Source organism: Tamandua tetradactyla, chromosome 3 (assembly GCF_023851605.1).
Source record: "Tamandua tetradactyla isolate mTamTet1 chromosome 3, mTamTet1.pri, whole genome shotgun sequence".
Lineage (NCBI taxonomy): Eukaryota > Metazoa > Chordata > Mammalia > Pilosa > Myrmecophagidae > Tamandua > Tamandua tetradactyla.
Window position 1 is genome coordinate 203,980,114 of NC_135329.1, and position 21,030 is coordinate 204,001,143.

Genomic DNA, 21,030 nt, shown 5'->3' on the forward strand with positions numbered 1-21,030 from the left:
TCTCTCAGAGTAGATGACATACATACCCTTAATGATCTGCAAAAACTTATGGGAGATATCAATTGGGTTCGTCCGTACTTAAAGATCACCAATGCCAAATTAACACCTTTGTTTGATTTGCTAAAAGGAGATTCAGACCTACACTCGCCCCGGTGTCTCACCCCAGAGGCGAGGCAAGCACTACGTCAGGTAGAACAGGCGCTCAGTAGTGCTGCTTTAAAAAGAATAGACCCCCAAAAGCCATTCGAAGCCTGCTTACTGCCAACAAAACTACAGCCCACGGCAGTGCTATGGCAACAGGGACCATTACTCTGGGTCCACCCTGGAATTTCCCCTAAGAAAAGTTTAGAGCATTTTCCTACAGCAATTGCAGAGTTGGCATTGGAGGCCATCAAGAAGGCCATACAGCATTTTGGCCAACAGCCTAAGTACATCAGAGTACCTTACTCTTCTCAGCAACTTGAGATACTTACTGGATGTATAGATCAGTGGGCCATCCTCCGATGTACCTTTTCGGGAGAAATTGATAACCAATACCCAAAAGATCCCCTCTTACAATTCGTCACCCGTCACCCAGTAATCTTTCCTAAGGTAACTTCATCTAAGCCACTAGTGAACGCCCTCACCGTGTACACGGACGGTTCCAGCTCCGGTTCAGGAGCATATTGCGTAGAAGGAGGTTCTCCTAAAACTGTGTTCTTCCAACCACAGAGACCTCAATGGGTAGAATTACAGGTCATTATTACAGTCCTGAAAGAAATTACCGATCCCCTAAATATTATATCTGATTCGATTTATGTCGTAAATTCTGTAAATATTTTAGAGACGGTGGGCATTATAAAATATTCCTCCTCAGTAAGACCATTCTTTATCAAACTTCAAGAGACAATATATGCCAGACAACATCCTTTCTACATAACTCACATTAGAGCGCACACAGGCCTGCCAGGCCCCATGGCACAGGGAAATCACGTAGTGGATGTGGCCACTCGACAGCCACATATCTTCCCTGCGCTGACACCGTGTCAACAGGCCCAAGAGTTTCATACTAAATTTCATGTCAATGCAAGCACCTTAGTCAGACAGTTTCACATACCGCGTGCAGCTGCCAGAGATATAGTCAGAGCCTGCAATAATTGTGCAGAACAGAGGGTAGTCCCTTCAGTTGGAGTTAACCCTAAAGGTCTCATCCCGGGAGACATTTGGCAAATGGATGTCACCCATCACTCAGAGTATGGTAAAGTTAAATACCTGCATGTGTCAGTGGATACTTGTTCTCAAGTTTTATTTGCCTCTGCCGAATCAGGAGAAAGAGTCCACCAAGTAATTGCACACTGCCTTGCCGCTTGGGCAGCTTGGGGTAAGCCGAAAATATTAAAAACAGATAACGGACCTGCTTACACCAGCAAAGCCTTCCAAAGATTTTGTGCAAATATGGAAGTGCAATTAAAACATGGTATCCCTTACAACCCTCAAGGGCAAGGAATCATTGAAAGAGCACACAGGTCTCTTAAAGACTTGCTCAAAAAACAGAAAGGGGGAATAGGCCACGGCCTGTCCCCGAAGGCTCAACTGTCTGTAGCCTTATTTACATATAATTTTTTAAATGAAAATGCACAAGGAATGACACCTGCCCTACAGCACACCACTCCGAGTCCTCCACATAGAGGTCTAGTCCGTTGGAAGGATGTCCTGTCAGGACAATGGCAAGGCCCTGACCCAGTGCTCAGCTGGGCCAGAGGCTCTGTTTGTGTTTTTCCCCAGGAGCCAGGACGTCAACCAGTGTGGGTTCCGGAAAGACTGGTGAGAACCGTGACATCGCCCGAGGAGGCCACGGAGCTGTTGCCTAAAAAACCAACAAGCCTTCAACCTGAACCATCAGATCAGGCCTCCAACTCTGCTGATGACGGCGGCGACTGACGAGATAGCAACGAAAGCGCCGGTCACCCTTCGATTGTTTAGAAGGGGGACCAGTTTTAATAACCCCCGTTGCCTTCGACCTTTCCAAACTGGGCGAGACTGTACAAAGTCTGTGGAACCGAGTCACCTCATGGTTCTCTTGGCCCAATTTGACTACTTGGATTCTCGTGGCAGTGGGACTATTAGTGGGCTTAGTCACTGTTAAATGTTTGTTAGAACGCTTGTTCCAGACACAGCAGCAACTACGTGTTTCTACCATGTTAGCTATGTCTTCCCAGTCAAATGTGGGTGTGCGTCCCTCCTCGATAGATAGCCCGTCTGAATCACCTGGGGCAAAGCTCTTGTCAGCAAGGTTTGTTGCAGGCTCCCTGGCCACTACCCGTGTTTAGCTAGGCACCAGAGGCTGTTAATTTTGCGCGCCTAGCCGCCTCGACGGTGGAGCTGCGGCCGCAGTCCTGGCCAGACTGGGCTTGGCTCTAGCCATTGCACCGAGGCCTCCGCAGCGTTTCCTATGCCCTGGCTGTCGCTCTCATAATCCCCGCTTGACCCAGTTGCGAGGCGAAGCACTGCAGGGAGGAGTCACGTGGTATCCAGTTCACGGACTCTCCGGTCTCTATATGAGGTGAGCATTCTGGTCGGTGCCAGAGGCTCCGTCGTGTGATGACGCGAGCCTAGTCCAGACTCCCCAAAGCACCAAACTATGTTGTGAGCCACTCAGGCCCACGGGAGCACCATCATCAATAGAGACACTGGGTACAAGAATACGGTCTACGGACCATGCCTCTTATAAAAACAAAAAGGGGGAGATGTAGAGAGCCGCTTTCCGGGTTTGGCCTAGTGGACACGCTGCAGCCTGCTCTAGAGTTCCCCCCGCCCATCGAGTGAGCTAAGATGGCGCTCACATCCTGCTTTTGCAAATGACGCACACGCCCACCAACCCTATCTTCCAATCACCTCTGTATACGTGGCACTAACCTATTGGGTTTGGGCACAGTATATAAGAGGTTACCCGGACGGGGTGGGCGGAGACGACCCACAGGGAGCCGTGCCTGACGGCCGCATAGAGGTTGCTCCCCCGCGGGGCATCTTGTCCCGCGCGGAACCTGTAACAGAGAATGCAAGCTTAACTCCAGTAAAGGTCTGTGCTTACAACTGCTACGTGTCTTGGATCTGTGTTTCTCACCAGCGCGGATTTGTCTGCGTCTGTCTCTCCTCATTGTCTCACCCGCCGGCCGGGGGCTTGACGCTGAGCGAGAAGTCGCGGACAGTTATCCATTATCCATTTGTTTATTCAGTCTCTCAAATGGCACATTCTCAAATGTAAGAAATAACCCAGTGGTCAAACATATGTTTATCTAATTTATTTTTCTAACCTGCAGATCTGATCTTTCAACTCCCTAGATTAAAAGGACTCAGAACTAAAGAATGTATTTTCAAGTCCTTGGTATACTTACAGAGTCTTTTACAAAGTAGCTTCAATTTCCTCTCCCAGCTTCACATCTGTGTTCCAATTACACCAAACCCCTAGTTGTGTTCCAGCCTGTGCATGTCTGGCTCTTTGTTCATGATGTCTTTTTTCACCCCAAATATCCTCACTTTAGACCTCAGAGCCCTCATTTTCCACTTACTTAAATGACTCCCTTGTCTCTAAAAGTGTAAGATCAAATTTTTCCCCCTTGAAAGTGGTTCCAAATGTCACCAAACAGCATTAAATATTCCCTTCCTTGTGCTCTTTCTTTGGCAGTCCATGTAGAGTTGTATTATAGCAATTATTATATTGTCTGGTTAGATTTTGTGTTTTTGATGTAATTTATAAGCTCCTGGATGCCAGGCTGAATATGATTCAAATCTTTATTTCAACTGCCTAGCAGAGTACCTGATGCTCAGTAGTCACTAGAATAGTGCTTAGTAAATGGAAGGACATGCACTTATAATGTGAGAGAAGCTTCAGGTCCTAGGAGGATATTAAGGATAAAGGATTCATCAGGAACATTTGTTGGGTCTATGATACCCTTCGGCTGAATGGAAAAATCTACAGAAGCACATTCATGCTTTCTGAATAGTGAATAAAATAAGGTGCCCATGATTCTCAACCTCTGTGATGGTTAATTTCATGTGTTAACTTGGCCAGGTTGTAGTGTCCAACCAGTTTGTTCAAGCAAGCACTAGCCTGATTGTTACTGTGAAGGTATTTTGTACATGAATTAGCATCTATAGTCATTTGGTTGCATTTACTGCTGATTGTTTTAACAATAAACAAAGGAGATTTCCGCCAGCAATGAGGGGAGTCTTCTCATCTAATCAGTTGGGGGTTTAAAGCCAGAACTGATGATTTCAAGTCAAAAATGAATTCCTGCTTCTACTTCACTCAGTCAAATTTCAACTCATCCTCATTGGAATTCCCAACTTTCAGCCTGACCTAAAGAATTTATACTGGACAATCTCCATAGTAACATAAGCCTGTTCCTATAATAAATCTTTTAGTATTTCCCATATATACATAGATAGAGATAGAGAGCTATCATGTCAGTTTTGTTTCTCTGGAGAACCCTGGCTAACACAATGCCTTATTTACATAGATTCTAGTTGAGTTAATAAATTCAAAGAGCATTGTTCCATTTATCACTGATCCTAATGAGTTTACCTCTAATTTACCTGAGACTCCTTCAGTTTATCTCCAGACCTTTACACTCTTTATTTGTGATGTGCTTCTTCTAGCTTCCCATCCCCACCCCTACCTTGCGATAAAGGGCATACCTCATGGGCTTTGGTGCTGGGAGGTAAGAGCTGCCAGGCTCTCAGGCTCCTAGTGGGATTTTCTAGACTAGAGGTACAAGCTGCTTCTCATTTACCAGGAAAAACCCATAGACGTTCATTCAGGTCCTGCTCCTTCAATGTCTTATTTCCATCAGGGGTCCTCAGTCAGGGCAATTTTGCCCCTCTGGTGGTTTGAAAGGGTTGTGTCCCCCAGAAAAGCGGTGTCCTTCAATCCTGATTCAACATTGTAGATTTGATTATCTCTGTGGAGATGTGGCATTCCCAGCTGTGGGTGTGACCATTTGATGAGATTATCTCTAGGAATACATGGCATGCCCAATTGTGGGTATGGCTTTTTAATTAGATGTAGATATTACTCTGCCCACTCAGGGTGGGTCCTGATTGAAGTACTGAGTACTTCAAAAGAGGAAATATTTATTTGGGTGAAAGCTTAGAGTAGATGCAGACACCTGGGGAACAGTTGCTTCATAGCTGACAGAGACCTGGATATTTGGAAATGTTTGGAGTGCCGACAGAGAGAGCAGATGCCTAGACATGGGCAGAGCCCAGGAGACATCACCATGTTACTTCCCATGAGATGCTAAGCAAACCAGAACCCAGAGTTCTGTCCCAGAGGAGTTAAGTGAAGGTCCACAGACATTCAGAGAGGAAACTACTGGCATCAAAAGCTGGAAGCAACAGAGCCAGGAACAAGGACCAGCAGATAGTCACATGCCTTCCCAGCTGGCAGAATTGTTCCAGATGGCATCAGCCTTTCTTGAGTGAAGGTAACCTCTTTTTGGTGCCTTGATTTGGACATTTTTGCAGTCTTAGAATTGTAACTTGTAATGTAATAAATTCCCTTTATAAAAGCCATTCCGCTTCTGGTATATTGCATTCCAGCAGTTTTAGAAAAACTAATATAGTCTCCCTTAGGGGACATGTGGCAATGTCTGAAGACATTTTTTGTTCGTCACACTGGAGGTGGTCATTACTGGTATTTAGTGAATGGAGACCAGGATGTTCCTCCTAAACATCTGATGACGCATAGGACTGCCTCTGCAATGAAGAATTATTCAGCCTCTAATGTCAATAGTGCTGAGGTTGAGAAATCCTCATTTGCATGAATATTACTGATTCTCACATATTTAGTCAAGGTAATTTGTTTATTTAAAAGTTGAAAACAGGAGAGCAGAACTTGTTTAAGCGGTATAGCCACCTTCTTCCATTCATACTATGACTATTTTTGCTATGAGCTGCTTATGGCTATTGGAGAAACAAATGATCAAAAATTGGCAACAGAAATTTATTGATTCGTTTGCAACATTAAGTACAACATATGTAACTTCATCACATGGTTACAGTCCAGCATTATAATTTGTGCTTTGTAGTATAAGTAAACATTTATTCAAGCACAACAAAAGTCAACACACAGTTATTTGTGATTGTTTGAAAAATAAATATATCCTTTTCCACTTAGTAGCACAAAGAACTTTCAGTTGCAGATGATGGGTATATTTTTAAATTTGACATTTGGTTAATGTGTCAAATGAAACATATTACCTAAATTTGGACTATTTGTGTAATAAATGCCCATTGAGCACTGGGAAAGATTCCCAGAGGGGAAAGAATGGCTCACAAGGGATCTTCTTGACATTTTAAGATATGGATGACTAGAGCAGGTAAGACCAACTTTGATGGTGTGGGACCTTGTTCACATTTAAAAATACTTCACAATCTTTAAAAATAGTATAAGGATTTCAGGAAATCTTTAATAAACACCTATCTTGAGCATGAAAATAAAAGTGAGCATAGCTCATTCACTGAAAGAATAGAAGACTTATTAGGGAGACAATAGATACCTTTATTTTTCATAACATTAAATTTCTAATTTTAAAATATTTAAAATGAGATAGTATTTTCTTCTTCCTAAATTTGGTGTCTATCTCTGAGTCAGAAAAGAAGATAGTTTACTCCATGACCCTAACTGGTCATGTCAACCACAAGGTACTTAGCTCGCATCAGTCATCATAAATATCACTGTAGAAGCATATCTGTCTTATGAGTGTCGAGACAAACATAATCAAATGACCAGTGCTCAAAATGTCACTATATAATTTAAGATAAGGATCTCTATGTTTCATGAACTCAAAACCAACTCAATATATTAAGATAACAATGTCTTCATAATTTACAATTAAAATAAAATGAAAGTTTTGCATTTCATATAATTTAATACATAGCAGATTTTATCTCAAAAGACATTTTTTTTTAAGAAAATTTTCCCTTAGGTTAGGAGTTCTGTAATCACATTACCAAAGTAATATAATGATGGAAACAAGACAATCTTCAATCTTCCTCTTTGTCAGCTGACTGTCAGTTCTGGTTAGCTAGGAGTTCAGATATTGTTGTGAAGAGGTGGAGTATTTAGCAGAGGGCTGCAGTGAATAAATGAAATGATCTCAGTAGAGGACATTGTTATATTCTTGTATTTCTGTTATTAGCTACTGAAATGGTTGAAGGTAGAAATCTTTTATATCGAAATCCTGGAAATTTCTCACCTATATCTTTGCTGTTTACCTGGGCTGGTAACCTCTCTACTGCTCAGAAAAGTAAAATTAATTGTTACAGAATAATTTAGAAAATTATTTTTACCAGTGAATGTGTTTCCAGTTGATTCACATAATTGGAGATAGCAAATTTCACTTTGTATCATTAAAGATATGTGAGTGCAACTTGCCTGAAATTGGGACCTAGTCATAAGCTTTCTAATTTGGGACCCATTAAAATTTCTTTTTTTCCAACCATTCTATCACAAATTATTTTGAATTCACCCTCAGGTTGTATGGATTTGCACAAAACTATATTTTGCTTTTCCTCAGATTTATTCCATGTTTAGTAGGCTTGAACAGCAGATCTTTTTTGGCTCTGCTAATGTGATGCAATGTTTTGAGAAAGTTGAAAGCGCTTTGCAAACCACTGTGATATAGCTAGAATAAAGGAAAGGGTTACTCTAGGAGGAAAGTTGTGTTATCCCAGTTCCAAGAGCCAGTCAAAGAGGCTTGGGGTCCCGTCCTTCTTCTCCTCATGCATTTTGCAGTACTGGACGACTGCATGAAATATATCCCCCACTTTCCAGGACTTCTGATGAACCAGCCGCACAACATCTAGAAACTAAGATAAAGCACAGAATTAGGGCTCACACGTCAGAAAGGGTCCTTAAAGTCTATCTCATTCAACACTCTCCCAAGCCTTAACTCTTTTTAAATATCCACCCTCCCCACCCCCCCCCACCCCCACCCGGTGCCTGCCCAATCTGTGTTTGAATGTCTCTAGTGACAGGGGACTATTGTCAAAGACAGGCTATTTCTTTTTTGGACAATTCAAATTGTTAGAGTTCTTTCAACCAAGTGGGGCTTCTCCTCACAGCAGTACCCATACATTGACTGTAGGGGGCCAGATGGAAGGAAGCTAATTCTTCTTTCAAAGGTCTTTTAGTTACTTGGAAGGTTTCCTAAGACCTGTTTTGCTCTGGGTTAGATGCCTGCTCTGACCAAACTATATACCATGGTTGCAGTTCCTCTCTCATTGGATTTGTACATTTGATTCAAATAAACCACGGGCTAAATTTTTAGGTAGGGCCACCTACTGGTTCCTTCCTCTATATTAAAAAGCCCTGTCCCACTCCTGCCTTATGCTCAGATCAAGTAAAAGAGGAGAAGGCTTTCCATAGCAACAGGAAAAGGAAAGATAGATAGCCTAGATTTGTCATCTTGGTATGAGATTGAGATGACCACAGCTTAAAAAGTTCTGGACTGAAGGTGAATAGTGGGTTTGGAGGTGAGTAGCTGGGGGGAATCATTACAGATGGTTCTCTTCAGGACACTGTGTAATGGAACCCAGTGTGAAGGCCTCCTAACCCCCTCAGTTAGGTACTTCTTAAGAAAAGTCACCATTATTGAGAACTAGAAATTGTCATAAGTACTTTCACATGTGTAATCTCATTCATTTCTGTGAACAACCCTGTGAAATAAGCATTTGCAGATGAAAAATTGAGGGCCTGAGAGATGAAAAGCTGGCAACAAAGCCGTGATCTTTAAATACCCTAGTAAAGTGTTCTTTCTGCTATACCACCCTCTTCATCTGGATGGAAGGAGAATATGGGATTGATACATATTTGGAGCACAGGGGAAAGGACAGACTGAATCTGATCTCATTTTGTGAAGATGAAAGTTCTATTATGAGGAAGAGGATGGTAGTTTAGTTACTATTTCTTCAGTGTTTCTTTCTGGGCGATGTTTTATTTTGTTCTTTCTGTGTATACTCAGACTTTCGAGATCAGCCTGTAATTGGAATTCTAGTTTCTTTCTGGCCTTTTTTTCCCTCCGTATCCAGTTTGAATTTGTTAATTCATTTCAATTACTGAGAAGTTGTCTTATAGAGAATTACTATTAAGTTATGTTTCTTCTCCCAGCTGTGATTGCAAATTCTGTATGCAAAAGTTATAGAAATCAGGACTGTACTGTGCTTGTCTTCTGTTGGCTTAATCAAAATAAAACAGCTTTCTAGGCTAGAAAATGAAATACATAACCTTTAGAAAACATAAACAGTGCCTCAAAGAGTTTGAGAATGACGTGAAAAGGGCAATAGATGGAGAAAGGGCAACTGTATTATAGATAATGGGCTCCCAGAGGAGGGCCAACATGTTAGCCATATTTTCACATCTTGTGCTTGCACCTAGTAGGTGTTCAATAAATATTTGTTGAATGACTGAAGGAATGAATGACCAAATGTCAAACACATTCAAAATGATCAAGAAGACTATTTGAAATACGAATTGACATCCAGTATTGAGGATGAACCTAGAGTAAGTGTTCAATTCAAATTCTTGAATTTCAGATATCATATTTTCACATATATATAATTAAAAATTAGGGCAGGCAGCAGTGGCTCCATGGCAGGGTTCTCGCCTGCTATGGCAAAGACCCAGGTTTGGTTCCTGGTGCCTGCCCATGTGAAAAAAAAAATTAATAGACACATCTTGGAGATTTGCTCGACAATCTTCTACTGGTAGCATATTTCACAAAAGCTTCTGGTCATGGGGCATCTCTTGTGACCAACACGTTGTAGGGTTGAGATGCCCAGGACTTCTCTTCATTGCTCAATATGACAGTAAAAGAGGGTCAGCTCCATTCAGCTCCATCAGACTCAGTGACAGAATTTCAGAGAAATTCTTCTTTGCCTGGGACCTCTCACAATTCCGCCATGCTTACTGTCAGTTGGTACATTTTAGGGTACCGAGAGGGAAACTCCTCAGGTTAAGGCTTTGTATAACATACAGATACCCTCAGGAAGGGGAACATTCCAGGCTGCTATAAGTAATTTGTTGAGACATATACAAATAATTTTGAGAAATGTGACTGACTATCTCAATATGAAATACCCAAGATATGCCTTTGATTAGTCAAAGTGGTCTTAGATGAGTGGTCTTGAAGGGAGAAAAGAGGAGAAAGCTACCATGTCTTTACACAATTTGATGAATTAGCATTTCCAGCTCTTACCAGAAGGCTAGGAAGTAGATGTTCCTGTTGTGAAGTTTCAAGTTGCTAAGTTTCACAGAAAGAGAAACTTCTGGTCATTGATTTCTCTGCCAAAATTTCCCACAAAAAGTCACCAGTGGCTTTAGGCTGGAGTTACCCCTTGAGGGTGTCTCCTCCCCCTTAACATGTTTTATCACGATGAAGTCAGCTGAAAGCACTCATGAATATAAAAGTAGCCTTAGCATCTTTCTCGTTTCTCTCTGGAAACCTTGGCTTGCTGGGCTACCACCTTTCCCCCTTCTCTTATCTTTGAGTCACTGCCATACCCCAGACACCTGCAGAAGTGAGGGGTAGAAAGAGGAGGGATCAAAGCTAAAGGTTGGAGACAACTACATCATGCTACGGACTGACCCAAAATTGTGAAAATGCACCCACCAGTGAGGCCACGGGCTAGGGCCGGTCTCACTAGTTCTAAGTCCTGGCTGATATCCCAATAAAGTACTTTTAAAAAATGTTCTGACTCCACTAAATATAGCACCCGCTGAGGCTGTGATGACAAAGCTCAGACGTTTGAGACCTTGAAACATCTGCAGAGCTGATGAGCAGGAAGTTCTCAGGCTCTCTTTCCTGACATCATTAAAAAAAAATTTAAATAAAAATGCAGCTAAGATCGTAAAGAAACAAGAAAAGGCCATTTGTAGCTTATTACTGTAAACAATAGTCTTTTAAAGCCACATTCTATTTAGCAGCTGGCCCTAAATCCTTCATCGTGCCTGTCCCCGTTTTTGGCTTGGTATTTTCATGATGAACATTAGTATGTTCAGGGATCCACATTTTTCTTTGCACTGCATTGAAAAATAAAAATAAAAAGTTCTTATTTCCCGTCATTTCACAATCAATAATAATTAGGTTCCCTTCCTACACGTCATAGTTTGCATTTCCTTGCACAAATATTTAGTCTTAGGAAATTAGGAGAATTTAAATTCCTGGATAGGCTCACTTCAAGAAAAACATTGTGCAGTAGATGGTTTTTATATTCTCAGGTGCAATTAATAAACTAGATTAATCATAAAGTCATATGATGGAATCTAAGAGAGTTTTTGCAAGCTGTGTGGGTTTTGGGGGACATTTGACTTAGCTTTCTGAAAGCAGCTACCTTCTTTTGCTCTGAGGTAAAAGTAGATTTCATTAAGCACAAGTGAATTGGTTCCTATATTGTTTCTATAATCCATTTTGGTGTGTGGAGCTGGGGTGGAATCGCTGGGGATCTTTACAAAACAGCGATGCCTGAGTCCCATCCCCAGAGGAGATTCTAATTTAATTGGTCTGGGCATCAGGGCTTGTAAAAGCTCCCCAGGTGCTTCTAGTATGCAGTTAAGTTGGAGAACCAAGGCTAAAAACCTTTTGGTTAAAGACAATTTCTTATATTTATAAATGAAGAGCCTTAGCCTCTGATTCTTCCTAATTATGTTTGCTTCTTTTGTGATGTGTTTCTTGAAAACTGAGGCCTGAAGTGTAGTTTTTTTAGAAAAGTCAGGTCAACATCATTGACAGTTTCTCTCATTCTCCTTTTGCCACTTTGCATGTGGGGTAGTCTAAGAAATTAGAGGGGAGGCCACTTTTTTCTAACACCCACTGTCTGAGGAAGGTAAGCAGGCCTCCAGTTCTCCCTTTCAGCACTTTTCTCTTTGGTGTGACACCTTCCGGAAAAGGAGGTATTCTCAATGCTGACTTAAAGATGCAAAAGACACTTGATTTATTGGGAGGCAGATCATTGGCCCATTCCAGCTCCTCCAAGTTCATTGAAATTGAACAGAAAAAAAAGGAGATGGAGGGCAATGATGCTTTGGATCTGGAAATCAGGACAATTAACCACTTGAGTGTCTTAAAAAACTTACTCTCATTATTTCTGTTTACCTTGAATTAAATAGATTAAATTTAACTGATGTTAAGGCCCTTGTGAATTAAATTTACACAGTGTTTTCTATTATTGGGTATTAGAGTTATCATCAACATTCTTTTCTTTGGAATTTAGCAGAGTTTAGAGTTATCTTGAATTTTGCCACCCCTTTAGGTGTTTCTTAAGAAAGGTGGGTCTCAAACTTCAGTGATTGTCAGAATCACTTTACATGGGGGAAGTTGTCAAAAAAATGCATAATTCTGGGCCCCATTCTCAGAAAGTAATCAAGCCCCCAAAAGGCAGAGGAAAATGAATTGTGAATAAGTGTCGCGTGTGATTCTGTGCATTGGTTCATGAGCACAGTCTGAGAAATATTGTTTTCAGATTATTTCTAAGTTCCCTTGTCCAGAGTAGATTCCCATCATATTTCAGGATTGCTAGTTACAACTTGAGCTTCTCTTATTCTCTTCTCCCTGAACTAGAGTGTAAACTCCAAGAGGGTAGGATTTAGTCTTTTTAGCTACCAGACATATCCCTGAAGACTGAAACATCATGCAGAAAATGCTCAGTGAAATGAATATTCCAAAAGCACTCCCTCTCAAGTGGGTTTTAATGATCTTGTTAATGTTTTGTTTAATAATTAAACAAATTATTATTAATTAATTAATTAATTAAACAAAACCCCAAATGAAAGGGAAACTTGGAAACTGAAGATGCCATTTGGCAAGAGGGGAGTGGCAGAGTATTGAGAACTCAAGATACTTAGAATTTGCCTTCTGAGTTGAATGAAGCCTGGAACTAGTCAGAAACTGACTTTAGGTGCCCTCCAAGAAGTTCAGGGAGAGGGATTTATTCATAGTATCCTCCCAGCCGTTACCTTAACTGCCTGCCTGTATTTTTACAAGGCATGAGTGTTAATCAGTTGGGAGATCCATAAGGGAAACACGTTGACTAAATTAATTTGTCAAAAAAAGTCAGGATTCACACAAGTAGGAAATCAGGGTATACAGCCATGAATGCTGTTTAATACCCAGGTGACTGTGGATTAAGATGACATTTTCTGAAGTTGACAAAGACGTTTCTTCAACCTTCGCCACACTGATGAGAAGCGAAGGAGAAACGGTTGCTTTGTCTGACACGGCCTCGGTGGGAAGCCAAAAATCTCTCTCTTCTCCACATGACTTGAAAATGACCCCTTTACCTGGCTAATTAAAACACAATCAGGATGAGGTCCTCAAATGCACCACTGAAAAAAAAGAAATATTAAAATTTGGCTTTATTTAACTAGTTCAGTTATGAACAACAACCGGTGCCCATTTATGAAAAAGCCTCTATGGGAAAGTACCTGAAGGTAACTCTGAAAAAAGACAAAAAGAGATAAGACCTAGTCCCTAAAATTATATTGTTTGGAAATCAGATCCTTGAGCTGGTGCTAACTGAATGCATCATTTAATGTTTTTCTTTAACACTAGTGGGACATTTATTTTAGAGATGCTTATTTTATTAGAAAAATTTTTTAATATATTTTATTAGAACATATTATTAGAAAAAAAGTTGTGAGAGAATATAGGCATGCTCTATGAGGATTGAAAGTCAGGTAGTGGTAATCAAACATTAAGTTAGGGCATGAGTTACCTAATCCAGGCATTACTGAAACACTTCCTGCTCTTGCACCTAACAGGGATTTATAATATTTTGCTGTGTCCTTCATAAACACGGAATATATAAAAATCTACTTCATTGAGGGAACATTTGAAAGCTCAGCATGTAATGCTCTTTTTCAGGAAGATAATGCTGGAAACGGAAGTGTCCTTCATTTTCCCAGGAGTCTGAGAGGCTATCCCAGAGGATGCTATTTTCCTCCCCAGGGCTGAGGATCTTTGGGACTGTGTGTGTAGCAGTGGGAAGGAGCCCAGTGGGATTATGGTCTTCACCCCACCCTTTGCATAGGCTGGAACGGTTACAGGAGAATTTATTAAAGAGTGAACCACTTGCTACTTTGCAAACAAAGGTATGACAAGTGTAGAAGATACTTAGATTAGGTTGGTGTAGAGTGGTAGGCAGACTTAGGCACTAAGAGAAGTATAAGTAACCAGTCGGAGAGAGGCTGAAAGCTGGAGAGGGTATGGCAAACAAATTAGGCCTCGTCCGAGCTTTTTCCCATAGTCAACCCTCTCCCCACTGGCTGATGGTGCAGAGATGAGGAAGTCCCTCCAATTACCACGTGCACAGGCAAGGAGGAAAAGCACTTTTCATTTCAGGCTGCTACATCTTGACACTGGTAATTAAAGTGCAATTATAAATATATAAATAGATACAGATGTGTGTGTGTGGTGTGCTTGTGTGCATGTGTGTGTTTAAATTCATATTGTAGCCCCAAGGTCATTTAACTCAAAAGAGACACTTTTAAAGTAAGGAACTATGTGGAGAAAGCAGGATTTGGGGAGTAAGCTTAGCCTGTTCGTCTCTGAGGAATCTCTCATCTGCCAGTGTCTCTGAGCCCTGATTTTCTCATTAGTGAAACAGGAGCAATTATATCCATTCTGCTTTTCTCATAGGGTTATTGAGAAACAAGTATGAAGCGATAACGTGGAAGTACTTTGTAATCAGGACACTGGAAGAACCCTTTGGGTTGTTGTCTGAATTCAGTTCTTGTGCTTGTAGGACTGAGAACTCTGTTTTCTTGCTGGCTATCAGCCTAGGCCTGTTCTCAGCGTCTAGAGGTTGCCTACAAGCCTTGTCTTGTGTCCCCCTCCACGTTCTCTTGCTTTGAATGTCTCTGGCTTCTTCTGCCCCCAGCTGTAGAAAACTCTCTGTCTTATAGGAGTTTGTGCAATTAGATGAGGCTCACCAGATAATTCCCCTTTTGACTAACTCAAAGTCAACTGAAGAATCCCTTGGATATGTATGGTTACCTAATAAGGGCCAGATATCACATCATTTTCAGCCCCAGAGGTTGGGATAGAAAATCTAGGGAACAGGATTCTGCCTAGTTTAATTGCCTACATTCTCTGGAAGTGTATTTTTCCCTCAGAGCTTCCAGATAAGAGAGGCCAGGTGACACCTTGGTTTCTGCCTGGTAAGACCCTAAGCAGAGAACCTAGTTGAACCTGCCCAGGCATCTGCCTACAGAACTGGGTATTGCTTTAAGCTGTTAAATTTGTGATTTGTGACACAACCATAGGAAAATGGTATTTATCCATTTGAAATTGTTAAAAAGGAATATGCTTTCATATTAAGGGAAACTGAGATTGATGACATTGGAAGAGGGGTGTCATGCCTGGATTTTTTTTTTTATTACATGGGCAGGCACCGGGAATTGAACCCGGGTCCTCTGGCATGGCAGGCGAGCATTCCTGCCCGCTGAGCCACTGTGGCCTGCCTATGCCTGGATCTTAATAGTTAAGATTCAACCAAAGTTAGTGGTAAGTTTTAGAGATGTGGCATTGGAGTGATGACTGCTGCTAATTATGGTTTGGGGTGAGGATCTATTCTTCAGCTTTATACTTATGGTAAGTGGGGAATGATGAGACATCATGTTCAGCCTGTTTTAAAGACTGGCATGGCCTCACTTTTATTAGGTATCAGTTCCTTTCCTTTTACTTTTTATTTAAATGAGGGTAATGAAATGGTTGATTCCAGAGCAAGAGGGTTCTGAAAAATAACTGACTCTGCAAAAGCTTGTATCTCTCCAATTTACTTTACACATCATCATCAACTAGGTGAGACAACTGATGGTGGAAGAAGAAGTAATCTTGATTATATTTCAGTAAGTGGAATGTTTCAAAGTCCTTGCTACAATTTTAAGGTAAAAAAGTCAAAACCAAACAATTCAACCCAAATGGATACACTGGTCATTTTCCGAGTTTACAGCATTAAGGAAAACACAAAACTCTATGATATCCTACCCAAATGCAGAAAATGATTACCTTTTCAATCCTGTTTTCCTGAGATTTCTTAAAGTAGATGGTGGGAATCCCAAGTTCAGAGGCAGCTATCCATTGCAGTGTGGCTCGAAGCTCAGCATCAGGACACTCTGGCTCCAGGTCGAAGTTGATCACCAGCAGGCTCCTCTGGCCGCTGGCTGTTCCCACTGGCTGTCCAGAGGGCCGTACTGAACACAGACACAAGCACAGCCTTACTATGCTTTCCACCGGGAGATTGTAGGCAATTGTGTGTTCAAATTATGGGAACATGGCTTACCCTCTATGTTTTCTGACTGTCCTTTAAGAATCTCCTTTTCTTCTACTAATTCACTTGGGGAGAAAACAACAATATATGGTTGGTAAGGTTTAGGAAGAATAGGCTGTAAATGGAAGATGAGGTGATGGGTCTTATTGATCTAAAAGTTTTCCAAGTTTATTCTAGATTTATCATTTTCATAGACTGATGTAATGCTGGGAACATACCAACGTGGCTACTAAGTGGAACTACTGGTTCTGTAATAAATATCCTAAACCTGCCCTCATCCCGAAGGAGGCCAGCTGAACTGCGTAGGTCTACTTTGGGTAATCGGTGGGGGACTCTTTCTGAGTGATATGTCCTTCTGTTCTACTTGAGCTTCTCTTCTGTAAGCCTCCTTCACATGTTGGAACTGCCAAAGGGAGCTTTTGTAGGTCATTAGTTCTGATTTGGGTTTTATCCTTTTCCTGTGTTCTACTTGTGATTTAAAGGACTATATGTTTCCATCTTGTTATGATGATTTTTTTTTATCTAACCTATGACAGGATTTTAATCTAAAGAATCTAACTTAAGCCTGCATTTTAATCTAAGAATGTAATTTTTCTATGTGCATATGGTTCTTTTATCTGAAAGAAGGGAAAAGACAATCAATGAAGTACAGACCTTAAATTATACAACAAAATACTTCCATTAGTACTTTAAATTATACAACAAAATACTCCCTGTTCTTTCTTTTTATTGGGAGGGTGTAGCAGCCTGGGAGGTGGTTTGGAACCAGGAACTCATAGCTGAAGTGAGCATTTCATTAGATACGGTAACTTTTAATATTTGAAGAGTTTTCATACGGTAAGGACTTATTACAGAGCCTTGTACAGAGGGGGAGGACTTGGTAAATGCTTACAAAATGAGAGCATATAGCTTAAATGCACATATAGCATATAGGCTCATGGTTCTCCTATAGTTTTGTCCTGTCTAAAATTAGAGTGCAGAGCCTCTTAATAATGTATCTTTTGATGACAGAAGATTCTCCCTTATATTCTCTGTTACTGCTAAGATCAGACTGATAAGTTACTGCATTCCTGATGCTGAGAGAAGGAGCCTGTGGTTGACGAGGACCTGGACAGCCATTCTGTGACTCATGCCTAATAATTTGCAGAATAATGGTCAGTTTCCCAAAGGTCTAGACTTTGTGCTAGATTTCTATGCAAGCGACATAAGTGAAAATGACATATAGTAGGTAGAGTTTCTGCAAAATGCTGAATATGCATGTTTCCCTGAATACATTTAGAGGTCCTAGTCTCAGACCATGGAGAAAGATGGAAAAAGTAATTGTTTCCTGAAGGAGAAAACAATTCTCTCCAAAGAAGATTTTTTTTTCCTTCCTCGTTCTCCTTTAAAAACAAAATAAAACAAAAAACAATTAATGTGTATGTTCATCTCTCCTTTTGAAGAATGACTGTGTGGAGCAACAAAGAATGAACTGCAACCTTCAACCATGGAGGAATATTACTGCAGGCTGGACACCTGATTAAATGGTGAATTAAAAGTGTTTTAGCTCTAGATACTGACTGAGGAAATAGGTCAGGGAGCAACTTTTGACTTATACTTCTCTTTCATTTTTCTGAAATTTCAGACATCTCCAATAATAAGCTAAGCCATAATGGTCAAAAATAGGTGTCAATTATTTAATTTTCCAGAATAATCACAAACCCTAAAATTCATCCATCCCGATCTCATGTTGCCCTCCCTGTCTGTGCCATGCTTTAATACAGTATGCTTCTCTAAGTGTGGCTTTCCCTTGGTCTTTGAGAGGGTCCCTATGTTGCAGGGATGAGAGTTACTAGCTGGGTTTGGCACATCTCATCTCATCCCTATCATGGCAACTACTTGGAATGAGAAACATTTGGCAGTGACAGGCCCAAGTGCCTACAAGTGAAGGAGATGCCATCCACACCAGGTTCTGTTGAACAATAGTCCTCCTCGGCTGGATTGATACAGTTTACATGGATTTTTGCTTCTATGTGTCCAATGATGTAAAATGACATATACTTCTGATTATATTAATAAGCTCTACCTGAAAAAATTATATAATGGGACCAGATTTGAAACTCAGAAAGCACCCTGCTAGTAGGGCGGGGCCTCTCCTAGGTCTGAGCTAATTCTTACTTCAGTAATAGGGAACCACAGTGCCGGGAGCCCTGGAGCACAGACATGATGAAATCAGTGGTTGGGCACGGCCTGGATGATTAAGATGGAATCCCAGATGAAATTGGAGTAGTGGGCTCACAATCACTGCATCTCAGTGGCTACTTACTGAATCATGGGAGAAGATGGCATGTTTTCCTGATAAATGTCCAGGTCCATAATGCCAAGACTGCTAGTGGTACTACTGTTGCCATTGCTGACAAAGCAAAAGTTTACACATTAATGCCAGTCTCTACCACCTGGCCACACTGTCGACCCTCAGTTTCCAGCATTCTAAGAAATCCTTTTTTTTTTTTGGTTCCCAGAATAATATTGCTATAACTCTAAGACCCTTAAATTGTCATTTATTTCTGACCAGATTAAGGAAATACATAACAAATGACATAAGCCTAACAGGCTCAAGCGAAAAGCAATAATAATAATTTCTAATTTCTGAAGCATCATCACATCTGGTGGATCACATCTAGAGGATAACAACCAGCATGACTTTTTTCTTCCTCCTTGTAGTTACAGGAAAGATGCTTATTTATCAGCAAGAGATTCCCTGGGTACACACCCAGAGACTAAGATACTTCTGAGCATGCTGGTTGTGGAAGATCCCAGAAGGTTTATCTGCCTGTGTTTCAGCTTTAGACAGAAACCAGTGGACTCATGTTTTCCCTTTGCCATTCAGAGGATTATTTTCTGAGGGACATTCTATAGGATGAGTACCTGACTCATTTTCCTATGGGACTACAGAATTTCCAGTACAAAGTTCGGCAATGCCAACATTTTATATCTCCTTTGTCTTGAAATCTCTAAGAAGGAGCAATACCTGAGACCTTATGCATTATGCAGAAGGAGGGATGCTGGATTGCATCATTTTTGTCGATTGCCCAAGGAACACGATTTACTTACTAGCCTGGAACTTACTGAAACACAGTACTATTGAGCCAGTTTTTAGGCTCTGTCTGTCCTTGTGAAATGGAACTCATCCAATTTCACTAAACCCATTGAGTTTCCTCATGCATTCTCCATTTCCCAATGACATTTCTACCAATCAAGATTTTCAAAGGGCAAATGCTGCTGTGTCATCTACCGTGACAGTTTTCCCAGAGCCTTGAGTACAACTAGACTCCCTCAATTTTACATTCTTACATTGGGTTTCAGGGGATACTGAACACATTCACAGATTGAAACATGAGAATTTAAATATTGCACTGGAGGTATCTAACCCTATAAACTTCTGCTGTTTAGACTAAAAAGTTGAGGTTTCTGTTATCTTCATCTCTATCTTGGGATATTTCCCTCTAAATTTTAGAATTTTAGACAAATTGTTTAACATTGTGAAATTTGCAAAAGAATAAAGTCTGAACTACCAGAAATAAAACTTTCAAACAGCCACACACCCAAATGCTTCTGAGCCATATTTCCCATTGAACTATATGGAAAGTTTATGAATTTATTGGTTCATGATCAAAGAAGACTTTGGGCAGAAACATGGAGATTCTCTTGGAGCTTTCTCCCTCAGAGTAGAATATTTTTCAGTTCAAGGTTCCTGCTTGATTTGATTCCCATCAAATCTGATCTCCCATAAGTCCCTCTCTAGCTTTTCCAGAGCAAAAATACAGGGGTCAGGGGAGAGAAAGCGAGGAACTGTCAGGCCAAACAACAAGGCACAACGCAGTAACACTTGCTGCATGTAAACCCAGCCTGTATTGCATCTGAAATACAAATGACCCAGAAAGATGGTATTAAACACACAAGGTGTAATAGCAGCTCTTATTAAAAAATTCACACTTGTCATCATTGAATGCAACAGCTGGGGCTTGCAGAGAAGGGAACACAGTAGACTTCTATCTTTGGCCAAAGTAATTTAAGCCATAACTGGATATTAAGATACCTCATGGCAAAAAACATGACAGCCAGATATCTTGACCCAGAAGAGCTTTCCTTTTTGTTCTATTAAGCACCTTTAACAGAGAACCATTAAAATGTGGTGTTAGGATCTGTTGACACCTGTTTCCCTCAGAAGTCAAGCAAAGAGCAGGTACCTCATGGATTGTTCACTGAGCTGCAGAAAGCTACTTGTGTCGTCTGGGTTGTCCTCATTGGCAAGCTGGGACCAGCTGCCTGTGCCCTCCTCACTGCTGCTAGGAGAGATGGGGAACTTTTCAGGGGCTCTGGCTTCAGTGGAGACTTCAGCCTCTGGTACATCTCTGGCATCGAGGCTCTCACTGTAGATGGGAAGATGTTATTACCAAGAGCGGAGGCACGAAATAGAACTTTTTATAGGGATCATGCTGGCTGCTCTGTTGAGCCTGGGTCATCACCATAGTGAACAAGGTATCACTGGACATAGGAGGACTCTTTCTTTCAAGGTGAATCCTTCTGCTGGTGCCCTAGATCCTGTCTTGCCCTTTCAGAGTGACTCTCCACCAGTTGTCTTCTCTCTTAGGTTAATCCCTTTCCACTGAGGGCCTCCATTCTTTTGTAAAATAGGTTAAAATCTGTCTGGCCAATCTGTACAGGAATTACTTGGGGATA

The 21,030-nt window shown here is 41.0% G+C and overlaps 1 protein-coding gene across 4 annotated transcripts in view; it reads right to left on the reverse strand.

Moving 5' to 3' along the window:
* Window positions 1-6,937: 6,937 nt before the first annotated feature.
* The window catches only part of SPHKAP (SPHK1 interactor, AKAP domain containing), a 237,239-nt gene continuing 223,146 nt past the window's right edge, over window positions 6,938-21,030 (reverse strand). For 3 of the 4 annotated variants that reach the window (XM_077155349.1, XM_077155348.1, XM_077155346.1), the window contains 5 exons: window positions 20,538-20,720; window positions 18,614-18,700; window positions 16,321-16,373; window positions 16,047-16,231; window positions 6,938-7,851 (listed from right to left, as the gene is read on the reverse strand). In XM_077155349.1, the coding sequence (XP_077011464.1) occupies window positions 7,708-7,851; window positions 16,047-16,231; window positions 16,321-16,373; window positions 18,614-18,700; window positions 20,538-20,720 (652 nt within the window). In that variant the 3' untranslated portion in view covers window positions 6,938-7,707. The remainder of the gene's footprint in view (window positions 7,852-16,046; window positions 16,232-16,320; window positions 16,374-18,613; window positions 18,701-20,537; window positions 20,721-21,030) is intronic. The other variant, XM_077155347.1, reaches the window with a different exon arrangement.